The following is a 22,359-nucleotide window of genomic DNA, read 5'->3' as shown; positions in this document are numbered from 1 at the left end:
ATGATTTCTGACAGAATCTTTTTCAGCCTCTTTGCAAGAATTACAGCAAATATCTTGTAATCTAGGTTTAGGAGTGAAATCGGCCTATAGGTTTTGACATGGGTTAGGTCTGAGTCCTGTTTTGGGATGAATGTAATGTACGCCTCCTTCCATGTTTCCGGGATTTCTCCTTCTTTTAGAATATTGTTCATCACTTCCTTCAATGGTGTTATCAAAATTGGTTCCATTTCTTTGTAGTAACAGGCAGTGAATCCATCCGGCCCTGGAGCTTTCCCCCTTTTTAACTCTTTAATCACCTCTTTTATCTCTGCTATATCAATTGGAGTATTCAGTTGCTCTCTTTTTTCAGTCGGGATCTTTTGTATCTTTTTCTCTTTCAAGTATCTCTCTATTTTCCTCGAGTTGTTTCTTTCTGTATTTTTATATAGTCTTTTATAATAGTCCAAGAATCCCTTTCTTATTTCCTTCGGGTTGGTAATCTCTTCTCCTTCTATTGTGATCTTATTTATTGTATTCTGTTCTTTCCTTTTTTTTAATTGCCATGCGAGCCATTTTCCTGATTTATTCGCAAATTCAAAATTTCTTTGTCTCAACTTCTTTATATTCCACTCTACTTCTCTATTTATTATAATGGCGAACTGTGATTGTAAAATTTTAATCTTTTCTTTTATCTCCAAATTGTTTGGTTTCTTAATTATTATTTTTTTGTTCATTATCCATACTGTTCAATACTGTTCAATACTGATCTACCATACAGAAGTGAGCCAAAAGAATCACACTAAGGTAATTTATATGGAGTGCTTTCAACACCGTCAATCGTAAATCATTATTTAAGTCTCGTCTGTACACCTGAAGGCAAGCTACGTTAGCTCATGTATTTAAATATCTAACAAAATGCATATACCATTTGATTGTACAGAAACCCCTAAATGGATTACAAAATAACCCTAATGTTAAAATTTTCAGTAAAAGACAAAGTTTAAAAGTTTTTTTTTAAAAAAAATACGATAACCAAGAATTGGCTAAAAATCGGTTAAAATACTTGCCAAATTCTACGTAGCTGCATAGGCTTGCCTAAACAAAGATCTTTCTAGGTCCCCCCCCCCTAAAAAAAGAGTACAGAGAAGATACCTGACTGATGCTGATATCTTTTATTTAACAAAATCTATATAAGGATTTATGGGACGTGGGTGGAGCTGTGGTCTAAACCACAGAGCCATGGGCTTGCCGATCAGAAGGTTGGCGGTTCAAATCCCCGTAATGGGGTGAGCTCCCGTTGCTCGGTCCCTGCTCCTGCCCACCTAGCAGTTCGAAAGCACGTCAAAGTGCAAGTAGATAAATAGGTACCACTCCGACGGGAAGGTAAACAGCGTTTCCGTGCGCTGCTCTGATTCGCCAATGCAGCTTAGTCGTGCTGGCCACATGACCCGGAAGCTGTCTGCGGACAAATGGCAGCTCCCTCGGCCTATAGAGCGAGATGAGCGCCACAACCCCAGAGTCGTTCGCGACTGGACCTGATGGTCAGGCGTACCTTTACCTTTATATAAGGATTTATATTAAAATGTAGGGAGATCTTGACTTGCAAGGAACACTGAGAAAAGGCAATTACTTTTTGCTCCTGCTAAGGAACAAGTTCTGATTAACACCAGAGCTTGAACCACCTCTAAGCCTGTCCTCTTCCCAGGTCTCAGAGAAGTCTTCCGTGGTCAAGCAAGGCTATGCTGTTTCAGTAGAGAGGAAGAGAGCAACGAAGGAAGAGAAGGATACAACAAAGGAGCATCCCTAAAAAGTCATGCAGCGCTACTGAATCACAGAGTGCTTTTAAGGAAGTTCTACTCAAGAGTCCCAGAGGATTATGCTCTGACGGGGGCTGGCTTTCCGTGCAATGTTTTTGTAATCAATGGCCTTCTTCTCAACCTGATCAATACCCAAAGAAGGGCACCCACAAGTACTTACCAGTGGTCTCCTTTTCCGCTTGGCTCTTCTTCGGGATCCTGTACACCTCCTGCAAAAACAAGTCACAGAAACTAAGTCAGGTACGGTGGCTGACTTAGGCCAAATTCATACGCACAGGGCACATGAAGGAATGACAACTACAGAATCCTGAGCAATTCCTCCAAGATATTTAAAGACCATGAATGCATCCTAGTGATCCTTCAAGCCATGGCTTGGGGAAACTGCAAATGAACCAAAAGCTTTAGCGGATGCCCCTCCAGCTGCCTCCGCTCTTGCACTATAGTTTGGACATAATGGAAAACCATGGTTTGGATGGCGATTGGCCAGAATTACAGCCCCTACCCTGTATCAAAGAAAGAGAGAGGGAGGGAGGGAGGGGGAAGAAGGAAGAAGCTAAAGGCCATGGCTTGTTCACAATTTTATGACCTTTTGAAGTGCTGTGTCTCCCAATGCTTTCCACTGTTCAGGATATATTTGTTTCTTGCTTTTAAGTAATAATTTATAATTATATTGTAATTGGGCTACCTCAGCTTTATTCTGACATTCCTTATCAAACCAAGTCTGTCTTTTAAACTTTTTGTTTTTTATCACACTAGTTGTGGTCATCAGTGGGTGCATTCGGTTGATTATGTTCTCATAAAGTCCGATTATGCTTCCTGTTTCTATCAACATTTCCCCCTTTAATAAAGCAAATTCATGGGAATCCAGGATCTGAATCATTTTTTCTTGGACCTGTGCATTCCATTTTAACCTTCTATTTCCAAGTATCAGATATTCCGTTTCATCCAATAATTTAGGAAAGGCAGGAGAAACGAATGATGTCAGAGATAAGTATTTTTATGACCTATACATTGGTGCAGACATGGGGGATCCTGAGGGCTATATTCCGTTCTTTCAGAGGTGGGACGAGAGGCAAAAGCGAGTGGAGGAACTGAAATTATATCCATGTACAGTAGGCTAGGTTTTACACACACTCATACACCCCTTTCTATCCCCGATCTAGGGGAACAAGAGGCATAGCTCAAACATGTAATTCAACTAGGAAAAAGCAGAGCTGTGGCCTGGGAAGGGTTCTGGGGGTCAGATAGGTTGCATTCACCCCCTGGGCCTGAGGTTAAGGTCCATCTGATTTCATTAAGAGTTAGGTGAACTGTTGTCAAGGGGGATGAAACTGTGCTCATTTGTCACCCAAAGGCACCAGTGACCCTCATCTCAGCTTTTGCAATTAAACCAGAATGCGGCAGCTAGACTGGTGACTGGGAGTGGCTGCCAAGACCATATAACACCGGTCCTGAAAGATCTTCATTGGCTCCCAGTATGTTTCCGAGCACAATTCAAAGTGCTGGTGCTGACCTTTCAAGCCCGAAACGGCCTCGGTCCAGTATACCTGAAGGAGCGTCTCCACCCCCATCATCCATACCTGAAGGAGCGTCTCCACCCCCATCATCCAGCCCGGACACTGAGGTCCAGCTCCGAGGGCCTTCTGGTGATTACCTCCCTGAGAGAAGTGAGGTTACAGGGAACCAGGCAGAGGGCCTTCTCGGTAGTGGCGCCTGCCCTGTGGAATGCCCTCCCAGGAGATGTCAAGGCAATAAACAACTATTTTACTTTTAAAAGACAACTGAAGGCAGCCCTGTTTAGGGAGGTTTTTAATGTCTGACGCTGTATTGTTTTTAATAATCGGCTGGAAGCCGCCCAGAGTGGCTGGGGAAACTCAGCTAGGTGGGTGGGGTATAAATAAATTATTATTATTATTATTATTATTATTATTATTATTATTATTATTATTTGTTCATTTGCTGGAGCAGACACAGAGGACCATTATCATACCTAGATTTGGAAGTGACCAAACTTGTGGGCTCCCCAAATTTCAAGGGCTGAACAGAGGGAACAGCAAATTACTGTCTATGTAAGCCCTTTCTTTGTACAGTGGTGCCCCGCAAGACAAACGCCTCGCAAGACGGAAAACCTGCTAGACGAAAGGGTTTTCCGTTTTGGAGGCGCTTTGCAAAACGAATTTCCCTATGGGCTTGCTTCACAAGACAAAATGTCTTGCGAGTTCCTGCGGGTGTTTTCCCCTCTCCCCCCCTTTTCCTAAGCCGCTAAGCCGCTTATCAGCTGATCCGCTAAAAGCCGCTAAACCGCTAATAGCGCTAATCCGCTAAGCTGTCAATGGGCTTGCTTCGCAAGATGAAAAAACCGCTATACGAAGAGCCTCACGGAACGGATTAATTTCGTCTTGTGAGGCACCACTGTACTTATTTTATCCCTATACTCTACCCCCTATGCTCAACAGCAAGGAAGTATAGGGCAGGGTTAAGGATTGGGGGGCGGGAGGGAAGAGAGGGCGCTTGAATGTAACATTAAATTAGTACTGGATTTGTTGTTAGCAGACAGAGGATCATTTGTTGTCCTTTAAAAACCAAAGCGAGCAGGCAGGTGGTGATCTCCTCTGAGCCTCAGAGAAAAGGGTTAAAGAGAACAAAGTCAAGAGTCATTAATTGTAAAATTAAAACAGAAAATTAAAGCTTTCCTCAGGGAGGCTTGCCTGGTGCCTTCATTACATATCTCTAGGCGCCAGGCAAATGCTTTTCTCTTTAACCAGACGTTTGGCTGATTAGCATTCTATGTCCTTTTTGTGTTTGTGGGGAGGGTTATTGGTTTGTGTTTTTATTATGTATTTCATTTTCATTATATGTATTTATTATATATATATATCTTTATGTTGTGAATCACCTTGAGATCTTTAGATGATGGATGGTATACAAATCAAATCAAATAATAAAGCTGAACAATTTTGAACAGAAGGAGGAAATGGGAGATTGCTGGCATTAGCTTGGAGAAAACTGAATGGAAGAAAGCAAGGCTACACAGCACACTGTGTCAACCATTTTAGTTTTGAGATGACTAGTTAGGGCTACATCAGCAGCAATCAGTGTGTGTGGCATTTTACAAAGTGCAAGAACAGAACCCTGATGCAGGGATTGAAAAGACTTTACAGTCTCTAATTTGGTACCTGAAGAAGTGTGCATGCATGCACACGAAAGCTTATACCAAGAACAAACTTAATTGGTCTAGCTGTGGGTTAAACCACAGAGCCTAGGGCTTGCTGATCAGAAGGTCGGCAGTTCGAATCCCCGCAACAGGATGAGCTCCCGTTGCTTGGTCCCTGCAAATAGATAAATAGGTACCACTCTGGCGGGAAGGTAAATGGCGTTTCCGTGTGCCGCTCTGGTTCGCCAGAAGCAGCTTAGTCATGCTGGCCACATGATCCGGAACCTGTACGCCGGTTCTCTCGGCCAGTAAAGCGAGATGAGCACCACAACCCCAGAGTCGGCCACGACTGGACCTTTACCTTTAAGGTGCTACTGGACAATTTTTTAATTTATTTTGACAAAGAAGAGTGTGCACCTATTTCCGTTTCCCTAGAAACAGGTGGTCCATACAGATGTTGTTGGACCAGTTCCAGGCAATGGTCCAGGAAGGATGGAAGTTGTACACCAACAACATCTGAAAGCAGACAGGTTCCACAAGAACAGATCACAGCCACGTTCTTCAACCAGGGCAAGAAGACACCAGATCTTCCCTGGCTAAGCTGTTGAGGGGCTCAAAACCCAACTTTTGATGGTACCTTCCTTCTTAGAAGATATCAGCTGCAGCCCCTCTTGAGCAAAGGTGGCCGCAAAGGGGAAGGCCTCTAACACATCTTCTCTTTCTCTAAGTTTGCCGGTTCAGAATTGATGCTTCACGTGTTACAGCTGATGGCCAAGCAATGTGTGGGGTTTTGCTTCTGACACAGCAGCTACTAGGGTGAGTAGAAACGGCTGTCAGGTCTTATTCAGCCAGTGATCTGCCGGTTGGTCACCCATGGTCACCTAGGACAGGTGTGGAAACCTTTGGTCCTCCAGATGTTTTTGGACTGCAACTACCACTTGCCCCCAAATGGTATGGTCAGGGATGATGGGACTTGTAGTCATGCAATTATCTGGAGGGACACAGGCTCCCCATCTATGCGCCAGGAGGTTGTTGAGACAGGGTGGTCAACAGCCCACACAGTCCAGCATCCTGTTTTCACAGTGGCCAACCAGATGCCCATGGAAAGGCTGCAAAGGCAGGACCTCAGCACTCTCCCCACTTTGTACAGTGGTGCCCCGCAAGACGAATGCCTCGCAAGACGGAAAACCCGCTAGACGAAAGGGTTTTCCGTTTTGGAGGTGCTTCGCAAAACGAATTTCCTATGGGCTTGCTTCGCAAGACGAAAATGTCTTGCGAGTTCCTGTGGGTTTTTTTCCCTTTTCCCCTCCTTTTTCTAAGCCGCTAAGCCGCTTATCAGCTGATCCTCTAAGCCGCTTATCAGCTGATCCGCTAAGCCGCTAATAGTGCTAATCCGCTAATGGGCTTGCTTCGCAAGACGAAAAGACTCGCAGAACAGATTCTTTTCGTCTTGCGAGGCACCACTGTAATTTCCAGCAACTGGTATACAGATGCATAATACCTCTAACCATGGAAGAACAGAATAGACTTTATGGCTAGCAGGCACAGATAGAATTGTCAGTACGCCTTTGAGCCGGTGCCAGCAACTGGGCTCAGTAACTGGTTCTGCCACAACTGGGCTAGGTGACTGGAGCACTTCCAGAGAACTTCCAATCCTGGAAAGCAGGTCTCAGTGCACTGGACTCACAACTGTGCATTGTGAGCACCAACCTTGGCAGAGTATAAACAACGCGGAAGCCTGCTGTGAAGCATAACTTCTTTTATTTCTAATAGCTACTACAAACTAAGAACTAAAGAGCTACTGGCTTGCATGAGCTCCCACGCAGCCATCTCATCACTACATAGATAACACACAGACTCCACACAGAGTCAGGCAGTAACGGAAGAAGCGAAGAGCAGTTTCCGCCCCCTCCTTTCTGAAAACATCCTATGAGATTCTCGCAATGGGAGGGGGTGAAAATATCAACATTCTCCCCCTTTTCATACCAGCCGTTGCAGAATCTAACACATTTGCAATCTATGTACATACACAGCCATTGGTTCCCTGTTAACAACTTTGGTTAGTGCATCAGCAGGTACAGTGGTGCCCCGCAAGACGAACGCCTCGCAAGATGGAAAACCCGCTAGACGAAAGGGTTTTCCGTTTTGGAGGCGCTTCGCAAAACGAATTTCCCTATGGGCTTGCTTCGCAAGACGAAAATGTCTTGCGACTTCCTGCGGGGTTTTCCCCCCTTTCCTCCCCTTTTCCTAAGCCCTAAGCCGCTTATCAGCTGATCCGCTATTAGCCGCTAGACCGCTAATAGTGCTAATCCGCTAAGCTGTCAATGGGCTTGCTTCGCAAGACGAAAAAAACGCTATACGAAGAGCCTCACGGAACGGATTAATTTCGTCTTGCGAGGCACCACTGTATTTCTTTCCCTGGCCTATAGGACACTTTCACATGAATTTGTCTAGTCCTCTTTTAAAGCCATACAAGTTCCCAGGTGTAAGGAAATCTTTGCCTAAAAAGATACGCCTTGCACAGCAATGTATTTATTACCTTTGACCACTTTTATCTGGAGCTAGGGACACAGGTGGCACTGTGGGTTAAACCACAGAGCCTAGGACTTGCCGATCAGAAGGTTGGCGGTTTAAATCCCCGCGACGGGGTGAGCTCCCGTTGCTCGGTCCCTGCTCCTGCCAACCTAGCAGTTCGAAAGCACGTTAAAGTGCAAGTAGATAAATAGGTACCACTCGGGCGGGAAGGTAAACGGCGTTTCCATGTGCTGCTCTGGTTCACCAGAAGCGGCTTAGTCATGCTGGCCACATGACCTAGAAGCCATACGCCGGCTCCCTCGGCCAGTAAAGCGAGATGAGCGCCGCAACCCCAGAGGCGGTCACGACTGGACCTAATGGTCAGGGGTCCCTTTACCTTTACCTTTACCTGGAGTTAGCAGCCATCACTTCGTAACCGTAGGACTTCACAGTTCATAGAACTGTAAAAGACCACAAGGGTTATCTAGCTCAACCCCCGTAATGCAGGATTCTTTTTGCCCACTGGGGGGCTCAAACGCACAACCGTGAGATTAAGGGTCTCACACTCTACTGACTGAGCTATCCAATTGTTGTAACGGGCATGGAAATAGACACCGTCTAACTGGATCTAACCAGATAAATTCATCCAGTCCAAAGTGGCTTGGAGCGATTTGTCTTCCATCACAGGAACCTGCCTGAACCTTGTGGTCACCTTCTTCCGCATCTCTCCCTGCCATCTCAAGTTAGACAAGTGGTGACTGGAAGGAAGGCCTTTGTAGCCTTGGTACTCAGCAATATTGCACAAGACAACTTTATAGGTTCCACCTTGGTTTCCTCGTCAGTTTCACGTTTACATTTAGTTTTTATTTATTTTGACTTGTGCTTTTTAAAGAACTCTTCTTTCCTCGGCTTTTTAAGCAACTTTTGGATTATTTGTGCCTCTTCCTATCTGTGGCATTCATCTTAGTTTACTCGATTACAGTTGGTTTAACTAAACTCCAACCTTCCTAAAGAGACACAATATTCCCCTTCCCTTTGACTAATCCCCTTGTTTATTTATTTTTTTACCAATTCCCATTCTAGAAGTTAAATGTCTGTATTAGACTGTCTGGGCAATTTCCACCACTCACGTGTGTGGAATCAAAGGTCCTTTCACTTCTGTGTAGGGCCTGATAGACCGGAAGACTTGTTTAGCTTCCCCACCAGACGTTTCATGACGTTGTTTTACATATCTAGTTGCCATGCAGTATAGAAACTATTTTTATTTTTATTTTTTTGGAGAAAAACAAGCCTAAAGCCAACTTGGACTTAATTAATGCCACTTTCCTTCAGCGGTTCTCAACCTGTGGGTCCCCAGATGTTGCTGGACTACAACTCCCATCATCCCTGAGCTCTGGCCTTGCTAGCTAGGGGTGATGGGAGTTGTAGTTCAACAACATCTGCTTTAGATCCCGGCCTCTTTCTGTGCCATGACTCAAGCTGACCTTTACCTGGTCTGAGGAAACTTTGAAATCAGCCACTGTGCCAGGACAGCGGTAAACTGAGTGGAGATGCCTTATAGCGGGATATGCTTTTTCTCTTGGAATTTCTACCCACAGTAGTTTCGGGGAAGAGTTTCTTTCAGGATTCCTAAATTTATTTAACACTCTGCACCTTTTCCCGCAATAAGCAATACCATTTTCGATGCAGGCTACTCTTTCATTTCTATAGATTATACACCCAGGGATGACTGCTCAATAGGTTTCTCATTTGACCACTTTTCAAACCCACTTTCAAAACCCTGCAGTTTCAACCGGGCTACCATGTGTATGTCTACTCAGAAGCAAGTCACACTGAGTTTGATGGGCCTTATTCCTACGTAAAATGCACAGACTGCTGCCTAATTCACCAGTACAGTGGTACCTTGGGTTAACAACTTAATTCGTTCTGGAAGTCCGTTCTTAACCTGAAACTGTTCTTAACCTGAAGCACCACTTTAGCTAATGGGGCCTTCTGCTGCTGCCGCAGCACGATTTCTGTTCTCATCCTGAAGCAAAGCTCTTAACCCGAGGTACTATTTCTGAGTTAGCGGAGTCTGTAACCTGAAGCATCTGTAACCTGATGCGTATGTAACCCGAGGTAACCGAGGTATTGGCTTTCTAGCTTCCTGCATTTGCTTCTACATTCCATCTCCCTTTAAATACCCTTTTGCGTTCCTTTGTCAATTTGGGCTTTAAAAAACCCACCACTTGGCTCTATAATTTATGCACGCCTATTCACATTTTCTGCCCAATGACTGCTCAAAGCGCTGCCTCAATCACAGTACTGCCAGCAGCCATTTCAACAATCTTGCCTTGCCCAATCCCCACTCACACACTGCATATTACACCAAATGTGTAAACTGGAAAGATCAGGCTGTTTATGAGGATGAGCAATGCCACATGTTAGCAAACTCAAAGCAACTCTGGGATGAGGATTTGTTTGTTAAGATTTTATTTAATGGCCCTTAAAATTCCACTGCACGTAATATTACACATGTCAATTAAATACTGTTATCTGCTCTGAGCTTTGGGGAACGTGATTAAATCTAAACCAATTAAACAAATGAAAACTGTTGACGGGAAAACCAGTTTACAGTGGTGCCTCGCAAGACAAAATTAATCCATTCCGTGAGGCTCTTCGTATAGCTGTTTTTTCGTCTTGCGAAGCAAGCCCATTGACAGCTTAGTGGATTAGCGCTATTAGCGGCTTTTAGCGGATCAGCTGATAAGCAGTTTATCAGCGGATCAGCTGATAAGCGGCTTAGGGCTTAGGAAAAGGGGAAAAAAGGGAAAAACCCCTGCAGGAACTCGCAAGACATTTTCGTCTTGCTAAGCAAGCCCATAGGGAAATTCGTTTTGCGAAGCGCCTCCAAAACGGAAAACCCTTTCGTCTAGCGGGTTTTCCGTCTTGCGAGGCGTTCGTCTTGCGGGGCACCACTGTACGCTTGTATTTGTAATGCAGACATGATTACTTTTCTGCTCTGTGTCCTCATCAGAAACAACTTATACCTCCTCACTATAAAGGACAACTACTAGTCAGCTGGGATGCAAGCCAAGGCAACTTGTCTTTATTTTTGGACATAGAAGCATCCACAAAACATTTAACATAACAGAAAACCCAAGAGGGAAACATCGAACATTTTAGCTTTATACATTAACCTTATTATTTAAATCTGGAGTGACTGCTTAAGAATTATTACAAATAAAAGCAAAGGCTCCAATATAGACTGTCTCCATGTGACCTATGTGGTTATCCTGTTTTCCTAAATTTCTGAAACAAAGCCCAGAGAGAGGTCTAAGCAATAAACTCCTCCTTCTGCCTCACTATTGTTGCTGAAAGGCCAAATAATAATACCTTGCAGTAGTATTGAAGGCTGCGGAAACTGTATGAAGGCTGAAAAAATTACTGTTTGAAAATAAACTTAAAAAACTTAGTACGAAAAAAGGGAGGGGAATCCTTTGGCCACGTGGAGAAAATGTCTCCCACTCCCCCGGGGGGAAATGAAAGATTACTCTGCAAAATGAGACACACCCATAGTGCAGGGTAGGCGAGTGAATTTATAAATCCTATTTTCTTCCTTATTTATTATTTTCTTCCTCCACACCCAACATGCTTAGCAGCCTCCTTCTGACAGCTATGAGGACTGGGATATATTTAGATCGCCATTAACACAAAGCCAGGGTTTGTGTGTTATTTATTTACATCATATGCTCTTCATGCTTTCTTCATTCTACGGTTCTTCCCCCCACTCCCCACCTATTCAACTGGTTTGCACCATAAACAACAACAACAAAAGACATCTTATCTTTGGCACAAGCCATACAAAACCTTAGCACACAGGAGCTACAAACTAGTTTTTAGCTTATAGATAAAACAGAAACACACAGGGCATGGCTCAATGCTAAAGTAATACACAGGTATGGGAGAAGGAGTTGGAAAACTGCCTTCACTTTTCCATGTTTTCCTGAAACATTCCTGAATGTTTCATTTCCTGAAACATTTCCTGAAACATTCATGTTTTCCTGAAACATTCCTGGGTCTTGGAAAGGCTGCTCAACAGAACAGTCTTTGCATTGTCTTTCAGCCCAAACTACTGCCTTTCTCCCCTATGTATACTTTCCAGTTTCAGATCTGTCTTACAACAGCCACCTAAGAGAGTACGAAGCCGTATAAAAATCCATATGGATTTCTGTAGAAATATGCTAAAAGCTTGCTCCACTAGTCAGTAGACAAGGTATTTGCTTTGTCCCCAACAACAGCAATGAGCTGTTTTGCTATTTAAGCTCTTCCCACTTACACACCTCTCTCATAACATTTTAAAGCAGGCTTCCTCAACCTCGGCCCTCCAGATGTTTTGAGACTACTATTCCCACCATCCCTGACCACTGGCCCTGCTAGCTAGGGATCACGGGAGTTGTAGGCCAAAAACATCTGGAGGGCCGAGGCTGAGAATGCCTGTTTTAAAGGCTTGAAATTCTGGGGTGCAACACTAGTCAATCTCTGGCTCGTCTAACAAAAGAGTATTGGGATTTTAAAAAAAAGAATGAGAAGTTCTTGTAAACTTTTACAAGAACTGGAAGTCGGGAGCCCCTCAAGCTTCCTAAATAAAAGATGAACAAATAACATCCTTTAAAGACCCTCACCATTTTAACCAGGAAGTGTTAGTATTAAATGGGCCCAGACCAGTTCAACATGGGCTGGTGGGACAAATTCCATGGCATAAGAATTTAGGCTGCCAGAGACAGCCCCGAAATGGGGCCCATGCCTTAAACACTGTTATGCCACACATGTTCAAGGGATTATAATGCTAACACACAGCAACTTGCCCATAAAGCAGTTTAACAGCTCCAGATTTGTCCTTCCTGCTTGTGCCTTTAATGTATCTTAAGAGCAAATAGCATGACCTGGGATAGCTATGACTATAACCATAACCTAGGCCATAACCCTTCCACTCAAGCATCACTGCACAGCCCCCCATGTGGAATGTCAGCACAGCCAACGGCTGCGAGGAGTTGCCATATCGGCCAACTGAAAGCAACTAAGTGGAGGAAGGGAATGGGAAGGGTGTGCAGTAAATGGACCAAAATGGGGGCAGAGAGAGCCAATTACTGCCTATGAAACCATTTTTACAAAGAAACCTATAATCCCTAAGCCGTTACCAGACCAGTAAAAACAACCGGCACATCTGAAGCAAAGCATAAATCCAATATATGACTAATGAGGACTAAAACGCCACTTCTGTGTTTCTAGTTCAAAGAGTAAAAAGAAAAAAAGAGACCTTGAAATGCCCCAAAAATGGCTGCCCCTTGAGGAAGTTCTAACTTCCAGGTTGCTGTTAACTCTGATCTCTTCCTAAAGCATCCCTACATACCTGCATGAGTAACTGCGCACACAGCACGAAACTAGCCTCAAGGAGACAGGCTGAACTAATCCAGGGCCAGCCTTACTCCGGCCACAGTGATGTACTTCCAAGTTCCCCCTATAAATAAGAACCAGAGCTGCTAACAGCCTAATTACCACGCTACTACCTACAGACTGATTAAATTGGTCCTCATGCTGAGTTGAAAGCATAATTTCCTGATCCATCAAATTATTCCAGTGAAAGAGGTGAACACCTCACATGGTTTGTGGCCACAGATGCCCACCGGTTTGTCATTCAAATCCTGAGGGGTGGACAGCAATGGAACCATTATCCATCATACCTTAAGAGATGTTGTGATTCCCTCCCCGACAATGCCTCAAAGTTTCATCTGTCCTTCCTGGGGCACTTACCTGTTTTTCTCCTATGCCCAACGGCGCACTGGTCAAATGGCAGGTCTCCATGCGAGCTAAACGAAGCGCTATGCTGGTTTTTAGCCATTTCCTGTTGCGTCTCTATCCCAGTTCGGAGCACATTTTCAGCACAGGGAGACACATGCACCATTTCCGAAGTCGGCAGGAAACGCTTGCAGAAACCCGTGCTGAAAACGTACCCGGTCTGGGGGTTTGTGTGTGTTGTGTGTGGTTGCGTGCTGCCTTTTGCTGGTGTTCATCCTGGAATTCAAGCCCATGAAGGTCTTGAAAGCCGCGGCAGCTGTCTTTTGTGTGAAGAGGTATATATAGATATATATAGAGAGATATAAAAAAGAATAGCTCACTCGATCCTTCCCCGCCAGGAATAGGGGGATTCTCCCAGAGCGACATCCATTGCCGGCAATGGACGCACCAAAATTACGTCGGCATCAATGAGTTAGCCACCTCTGTCCTCTCTTTTTCCACCTATTATATTTCTCATGCATCATCCAGCTTCCCAACCATCTTCCTGCTTTCTTCACAGTACGCACGCTACGTTCTCTCCTTTCTTCAGGGCGGAGTTGAAAATGGAGTTGAGAAAAGGTCAGCTGGGGATGATGTTAACAAGCTCCTGGCTGCCCTGAGAAGCTGGATGGAAATGGTTGAAATTACTACAAAGGGGTCAGCATCAAGAGGTCGGGAAGGACATAGCTTTATGTTAGAAGCTTTCCGCACCCTCCCGCCCAATCAGTCTACGCTACATAGATGACCAGCACTCCAGACTAATATTACGGGGTCGGAAGACCCTAAAGCAACCAGCATCAATCGGTTTTGGCATGGAACATGGACAAATGGGCTCCATGTTTATCTCAGAGGCAACAGGTCCCAATCGTTTTCGTGCATCAGGTAAAAGCTATGCTGTTTACAGGTATCTCTTCCAAGCATAAATGCGCTGGGGGTTTTTTTAAAAAAGCAGTTAATGTCAGACAGAAGCAGCTAACTCTTAGCGCAATCGTAATGCAGTGCAGGACAGATTAGATTCAGCGTTGTCATACAGCAGCTCCCAAACACAGGAATCTAAAAAGGAGGACTATTGTTTTTGATGGATGGGTGGAAGGAAGGGGCTTGGGTTTAGGCTATAGGGAGGCCACTGCACTGAGCACGAGATCAGAATCTATGTCCGCTAGATCAATATATGCAATACTGGCACCAATATTTTAAACCATGTATCGACCTTCTCAATATGATGTGATGTGATCTGCAACAGAAAGGGTTTAAAAATCCAAAACAGTGACTTTTGATGGATAATGATTCCATAGCTGACCACAGATGTGAGCAAACTGCTCTTGAGCCAGGGCTATCCCAAAAGGGGAGAGGGAGAGTAGAAAGATAACTTAGCAAGAAAATTATGATTTCATGCTAACCCCACCATGAATCCTCACCAGACGACGTATCTGAGACACAACGGAACAACAATTAGGTTTTTGATTTGGTTGGGGTTTTTTTAACAACTAATTTGTATTTTCTTTTCAATCCTCAGCACCAGGGCATAGACTGACAAGTAGGTACGTGGGGTTAAAATCAAACACAAAGCCCCGAATCTAGACAAATTGATTATATGAACATTACTCTACTTGATGTGAGAAGGGAGTGGTTACATACTCATGACGACCTCTCCCTGCATAAAAGTGGCAGGCACTGGGTTCATTTATGCCCAGGAGCTCCATGAACTGGTTGAATGATACTCTGGGATTTCGATCTGGGCATGGGATGGGGAGCTCCTGGGTTCAGATAAACCAGTATTGCACCAAGGCTGCATACACTTAAAGCAGTGTTTCCCAACCTTGGGCCTCCAGCTGTTTTTGGACTACAACTCCCATCATCCCTAGCTAGCAAGACCAGTGGTCAGGGATGATGGGAATTGTAGTTCAAAAACAGCTGGAGGCCCAAGGTTGGGAAGCACTGACTTAAAGCACATTCCTCCCTCAAAGGATCACTGGATCCCCTGGCACAACTACAATTCCCAGCACCCTTTTAAAACACAGTTGTCAGGATTCTTTGGGGAGGTAAAATGTGTTTTAAAGGTATGGTGTGTGCAGCCTGTCTTCAAATCTCCATCCTGGGGACAGAGCAGAACAAGGTGTAAGCAAGCCCAAGGCCCGCTCCCTTTCCTGGGTAGAGAAAAAGATTCTCAGAGGCAAAGCCTAAGCCCATTCAAGATGCAATATATACTGGGCATACTCTAGGCAGAAAGAACAAGATGCACAAACTTATTTTTACGCAGACGACACTTGACAGCCTGGCATATATTATTAATTATCCATCTTGTTGTTAGTTCTCTCATTACACTGAAATAATTAAGTTGTTGTTGTTTTAATCCCACACTCATCTTGCAAATACAGGTCAAGTTCTTCAGAGAATCAGGGCTATTATTCTTTTTTTTTTAAAGCACCTTACTTTGTACAAAACCCCTTCTCCTGACCTATCTGTATCAACACACACATGGACCAAGTATTGTAAAATGCTTCCTGAAGGACACAGAGGAAATGGCATGATTTCTTTGCATCTATCACACTTCAAAAATAATCATTTGAGCAAATCTCCAGATGTAAGAAAAGGGAATCATGCCCGATTTTAGAAGTGGGCCGATCTTAAGTTGTGTGAATACTGCTTAGTATTTTTCTTAGAAATTCCAACAAGGCAAAGGTTTAGGAAAAGGAGGCCCAGGTTCCTGCCTGGTCTCTGGATTCCAATGTAATGTCTTTCTCAGCCCTAAGTACCACTGAATCTACCCACACATATCCTTGTAGGAAGAACAAAAGAGCTAATAAGACTGTCCACTGATAAAGAAGAGAGGGGCTAACTGGAGAAATTGCTACTCTCCTTTTCTTACGTGGTAGCTAATCTAGCCAAATGAAGAGTAGTAACTACTGGTGGTTTGAATCTTTTGGCATCTCAGAGACAGCAGGTACAAAGAGGTCTCACTGTGGCCTGCCATCCCCACTATCCTTCCTCCCACCAGGCTAATAAAAAAAGGCAGCAAAACATCACACGAAACTTCAGTAGCATGCCTGTTTCCAGGCTAACTATTCTTGCAAAAAAAGCATTACAGGATAGCAGCATTTCTCAAAGGTTTCACAGCAGATAGCCTATGTTTTTCGGAACAGGTGATAATTCACTTTTCTGCCAAACAGATTCAAATCGCTGTTACATATTCTTGTGACTTAGCATTTTTAGCAGAAAAAATTGTTGATTGTTTCATTCATTAACAGCTAGTTGCACTGGTCTGTAAAACTAGTGAGGGCACATCAGGAAATTTTGGGTCAAAGATGACCAATACTAAATTAGTGTAAGAAATGCTCTCTTTGCAAAGTTGAAGTATCTCTCATTTGCTAACCATCTAATTAACTGCCAGTTAACGAAGTGTAGGCAGTTTTGCTTCAAAAGGAAAAACAGAATACTTATGGAAAGTTTTTGGTCAAATCATTTTCTAATGGAAGGTATTTCCCCTAGTTTGTCATGTGAACAACAAATCCCACCACCCTTTCCAATCCAAATTTTACCAAGCAGGGCCCATAGATGCAATTTTTGTGAACAGAGGATACAAACTGCATAATTAATCCATTTCCCAGTCTTCACAGTTTGCTGATCATTCAACACTACTGGCTAATAGGGTGGGTGTGAGGAGAAAAGGTCACCATTATGCTTATAAGGTTTTCTCGACAAGTATTTAAAAAAAAGTTTTAGCCTGGCCCATTTGGATTTCCCGCTAAAAGAACAAGAGGAAATCTGCAGTCGTTCAGAACACACACACTCTGCACAAGAGAAACAAGTCAACTGTGAGAAACCTCCATTACCCTCTAAACGATAAAAGCATCTGCTACAGAGAAGCCAACTTACTTTTAGGTCTTTCCAGCAATCTAGAAGCTTTGTCGCCAAATCACTTGCATCTATGATCTTATCGGTCTGTTCTTGACTCCTCTCACTCTCCACATCTGACACGCCCTCCTCTTCATCTTGAGAGGGCGTTTCTGCAGCCACAGATTCCTCCAGCTTAGCAGCAGAGGTCTCTTTCATCTCTGTCTCGGGCTCCACATCTTGCTCGACAGCTTGGGATTTGCTGGTGTCTGCTGAGACCTCGGCGGCAGCATCCTTGCCAGGCTCCTGCTGGGGTGGCTGTTCCTCGGCCGTCTCTGCTGGGACACTGTCTGGATGCTCAAGGTCCTCCTTGCCCTCCTTCAGCTCAATCTCGCTGGTCGTATCAGAGATGGCGCTGTCCATGCTGTTCTCACTTATGATCTTGAGCTTCCGGAAAGCAAGCTTCTTGGGCGTGTCGGTGTCACCCTCCATGCTAGGCTTAGCGGAAGGATCAGGCGTGTTGAGTGGAGTATGAGCCCGCGATGTGTTCTCACTCGAATAACCATCTCCCTCGCTGAGATGTGGGATAGCGGATTTAGTCTGAGCCCAGCGCTGGATAATCGGAAGCACTTTGCTCTCCTCCAACATGTTTTTATTGGGAATAGGCAGAAGTTCCAAAGTCTTCATAATCTGATCACAGAACATGAAAGGAGAATTGTAAACTTTCAGGAATGGTCGGTTTGATTGAAGTTAGATTTGGCGACAGAAGTACTGTTTTGGGGGGACAGGGGGCAGGCGGGTGTGGGGGACTCCCTGATCCTGAATGGGGTCACTGTGCCCCTGAAGGACCCGGTGCGCAGCCTGGGAGTCATTCTGGACTCACAGCTCTCCATGGAGGCGCAGGTCAATTCTGTGTCCAGGGCAGCTGTCTTGCAGCTCCATCTGGTATGCAGGATGAGACCCTCCCTGCCCACAGACTGTCTTGCCAGAGTTGTGCATGCTCTGGTTATCTCCCGCTTGGACTACTGCAATGCACTCTACGTGGGGCTACCTTTGAAGGTGACCTAGAAACTGCAATTAATCCAGAATGCGGCGGCTAGACTGGTGACTGGGAGCAGCTCCCGGGACCATATAACACCGGTCCTGAGAGATCTGCATTGGCTCCCAGTATGTTTCCGAGCACAATTCAAAGTGTTGGTGCTGACCTTTCAAGCCCTAAACGGCCTCGGTCCTGTTTACCGAAAGAGCGTCTCCACTCCCATCGTTCAGCCCGGACATTGAGATCCAGCAACAAGGGCCTTCTGGCGGTTCCCTCATTGCAAGAAGTGAGGTTACAGGGAACCAGACAGAGGGCCTTCTCGGTAGTGGGGCCCGCCCTGTGGAATGCCCTCCCTTCAGATGTGAAGGAAACGAGCAGCTATCTTGTCTTTAGAAGACATCTGAAGGCAGCCCTGTTTAGGGAAGTTTTTAATATTTAATGCTGTATTGTTTTTAACACTCGATTGGGAGCCGCCCAGAGTGGCTGGGGAAACTCAACCAGATGGGCGGGGTATAAATAAATTATATTATTATTATTATTATTATTATTATTATGCTCTGCCGACACACTAACTGGGGCTCCATTCAGACTATCCTCCGCCTTTGAAGGTTCATGAACAAGCTCCATGGTCAAGTGTCCCCCTCTTTCCCTCTTCCATTTCCTTCTTAGCATTAACCATAATTTGCTGTGATGTCCGAATCAGCATAGAACAGCTAACATGTGCCCTTCAAACCAGAAGTCCATTTCAAAGTTTAGTTTCAGATACTGGTTTGCAGGGGGAAAGTGCGCTAACCATAGTTTGCAGATTTGAATAGCATAGCAAATTATGGTTACTGCTAAAAAGGAAATGGAAGGGAAAGCCATGATTAAACGGGGGGACAGGGGGAGTGTATGATTCCGCAGCTTGTTCCCAATCCTCAAAACCATGGTTTGGAGAAAGTCTGAACTGAACCAGAGTGCCCCTTAAGCAGATGTAGCCTGAAATTTCTGACAACAAATCAGAAAAATAAAATCCCTTTTGGAGGAAAAAAGGTTAATTAAATGTCAATGAGCAATTATACAATGATAGGCATGACCTGAGTAGGTCACATACACAAGAACCAAAATATCTAACAATGTGAGGATGTAAGCAGACCCAGATGGAGGCCTGACCTCTGAAATGACCTCTCTAATTTGGCACTGTTTACATGCCAGATAGAAGGGACGCAGGTGGCACTGTGGGTTAAACCACTGAGCCTAGGACTTGCCAATCAGAAGGTCGGCGGTTCGAATCCCCGCAACGGGGTGAGTTCCCGTTGCTCAGTCCCTGCTCCTGCCAACCTAGCAGTTCAAAAGCACGTCAAAGTGCAAGTAGATAAATAGGTACCACTCCGGCAGGAAGGTAAATGGCATTTCCATGCGCTGCTCTGGTTCGCCAAAAGCGGCTTAGTCCTGCTGGCCACATGACCCAGAAGCTGTACGCTGGCTCCCTTGGCCAATAAAGCGAGATGAGCGCCGCAACCCCATAGTCGGTCACGACTGGACCTAATGGTCAGGGGTCCCTTTACCTTTATCTTTTTTACATGCCAGATACACACTACAGCAATTGCTTGAGTCTCTTCCAAATAAAAGCACAACCACAGATGTGCATTCAAAAATTCAGGCTCTGTGGAACTGTGGAAATACCCCTCTGCACTGGGAGCTATAATCATAGTTTACCTGCACAATCTATATAGCATCCAGTTTTATCTTTTTCCAAATTGTTTTGCTAGCAAGTGGTACGGTAGAGAACCATAGGAAGGGTCACAGATGTTGGGAATAATCAGCCAGAAGCAGCACCGAGAATGGAAAATAGCTTCTGAATCTCCACCCCACACTGACTACAAGATTCTTAGAATGGCGAATGATTTCCTCACAAATTGGCTTGAATGGGAGAAGCCATAAAGAAACTAATGACAAGGAACTAAATGTCCAGCCACTTTTGATTGATGGGGTCTGTGTGGAGAGGGTAACAACGTTCAGATTTTTGGGTATTGAATTACAAGAGGATCTGTCCTGGAGTGCCAACACAAGGGGGCTTGTGAAGAAGGCACAGCAGAGACTGTACTTTTTGAGAATCCTAAGGAAAAACCATCTTCCGCAGAAACTGCTGCTTGCCTTCTATCACTGTGCCATTGAGAGCGTGCTCACTTATGGCTTATGTGTGTGGTACGGAAGCTGTACTACCCAGGACAGGATGGGGTTGGGCAGAGTTGTGAAGGCAGCAGAGAGCATTGTTGGCTGCCCACTCTCCACCTTAGAGCAGATTTATGCCACAAGGTGCCATAGGAAGGCACTGGACATAGTAAAAGATCCATCGCATCCTGGTCACTGTCTCTTCGAGCTCCTGCCGTCGGGACGGAGATACAGGACGATGAAGACAAGAACGAGCCGTTTCAAGAACAGCTTCTTCTCCAGAGCGATCTCGGCCCTGAATGGGAAGCCTGGACTTTGAAAGTCATCTAATCTTCCTTGCTGTATTATACTGTATTGTTTTAATTAGTGTTTTTATAGTTGTTCTGATTTTGAGTGGAGTGCCCTACCTGGGTGGGTGGAGCAGCCAAGTAATTTCGTTGTCCCCGAGAGGGGGCAATGACAATAAAGATATTATTATTATTATTATTATTAAAGTTAGAAGCCTGACTTAACTCTGGCGAAGCTATTTTTGAAAACACAGCAACACAGAAATCCCAGGGCAGCCACTGACCTCTATCTGGAGCTTCAAGTTGTTGGCTATGTTTCCCCTGCCATCGCCGAGCTCTGCCATCCAAATCCAGAGAAGGGACAATCCATGACATTCTAAGAACGTCTTCAGGCAGGCCTGGGAGTGAGTATTCTGTGAAGAGAAAGAAGGGGGGCAGGGAGAGAGAATGACGAAGAGACCACACAGCCACGTTTTCACAGTCGCTGCAAACCAGCAAAACTAAAGCAGAGAACTACCCAACAACGCAAAAGAAAAAAAGAACACACACACACACACACACACACACACACTCTCTCGGCAAGGATGGAGCTACCAGAAGGGTGCTGCAAATAGCTGTCAACTTACGGATTTGAAAATAAGGGATCAGCGGCCAAAATAAGGGATTTTCAGAGCACAGGTATGTTCGACTTCTGAGCCCCTCCGAGCCAAAGGCAGAAAGCCCAGCCAGCAGCCAAACGAAGCCTCAAGCGGTGGTTCCCACAGCGCAGCAACCCGGCAAAGGGGATGCAGCAAGGAAAACCACCGTCACCTCTCCGCTGGGAAGCGCTGAGCAAAGGCGAGTCCCCAGGCAACGCGGCCGATTTGATCGGCACAAGGCATGCAAGCTCCACCCCCCAGTCGTTCTTAGACTCCTTATTGGGTGAGCAACGCAGCCAAGCAAGTTGGAGCCTCCCTCCTCCCTGACTGGCACGGAGGGAAGGAGAGGAGCTGCTTCCTTTGAAACCCGGGAAATTTAAGGGACATCATCAATAAGGGACAGCAGCGGGACACAGCGCTGGGTAAGGGACTGTCCCGCCAAATAAGGGGCGGTTGACAGCTATGATGCTGCACTGAGTATGGCTTGCAAGCTCCTGATAATGGTCATCTGGCTAGCCTCTGTGAGAACAGGATGAGGGACTAGAATGGCCACTGGCCCAATTCATCAGCCAGACTCCTCTGATCTTCTCATGCTAATGTCAAAAACCCACCATCATCGGGCAGAACTGCTTCACCCTAAGCAACAAACATGTCCATGGTCTGAAGAGCTAAGAATTATTCCGATATAGGTTTCATGACTTGGATCTGAGAGGCCTCATGTGTAGCTCTGGGAAACTTACTCCCTCAGGCAACTGTAAAAAGCAATTTCAAAGGGAGGCTCCAATCTGAAACTGCTGAACGGCAATGCATCCAAAAATCTAATTCTATTCATTTCAGTCTGAATAGAGACCATTGTTTCCTTTCCCACTGAAGGTGTTATTTTACCCAGCAATTCCAAGAGTTTTCTATTGTCAATCACTGCTAGCTGCAAAAGGTGACTGTGCTCATTGCGCGTACATTTTAAGTTCTAATTGCATTTCCACTCTATTCAGCAAAGCTGAATAGATGACCGGGGGTGGCTAACCTGCAGCCCACATCCAGGCAGGTGAGTGGAGATGTTTGTGACGGAAAAGCCCAAACTCTGCAATTTGTAACAAGATGGGAGGGCAGGAGGTCTTATGCAGAC

At 45.1% G+C, this 22,359-nt stretch overlaps 1 protein-coding gene and 1 long non-coding RNA gene across 3 annotated transcripts in view; one reads left to right on the top strand and one right to left on the bottom strand.

The window, feature by feature from the left end:
• Nucleotides 1-22,359, bottom strand: part of SETD2 (SET domain containing 2, histone lysine methyltransferase) — a 93,984-nt gene that overhangs the window by 25,874 nt on the left and 45,751 nt on the right. The window contains exons 12-15 of one of the 2 annotated variants that reach the window (XR_014150077.1): nt 20,880-21,008; nt 17,158-17,805; nt 13,623-13,905; nt 1,957-2,005 (exon numbers count right to left, since the gene is read on the bottom strand). Coding sequence is in view for 1 of the 2 variants with exons in the window: in XM_081834119.1 (XP_081690245.1) it covers nt 1,957-2,005; nt 17,158-17,805; nt 20,880-21,008 (826 nt within the window). In the remaining variant the exon portion in view is untranslated. The remainder of the gene's footprint in view (nt 1-1,956; nt 2,006-13,622; nt 13,906-17,157; nt 17,806-20,879; nt 21,009-22,359) is intronic. The other variant, XM_081834119.1, reaches the window with a different exon arrangement.
• Nucleotides 20,106-20,791, top strand: LOC309326106. Its single transcript, XR_014150158.1, has 2 exons — nt 20,106-20,688; nt 20,730-20,791. It is a non-coding gene; the product is annotated as an uncharacterized lncRNA (long non-coding RNA).

The sequence above is a fragment of the Podarcis erhardii genome (assembly GCF_964252035.2).
Source record: "Podarcis erhardii genome assembly, chromosome: 12".
Classification (NCBI taxonomy): Eukaryota; Metazoa; Chordata; class Lepidosauria; order Squamata; family Lacertidae; genus Podarcis; species Podarcis erhardii.
The sequence above is the reverse complement of the archived record's forward strand: the minus strand, read 5'-3'. Positions and strand labels throughout refer to the sequence as shown.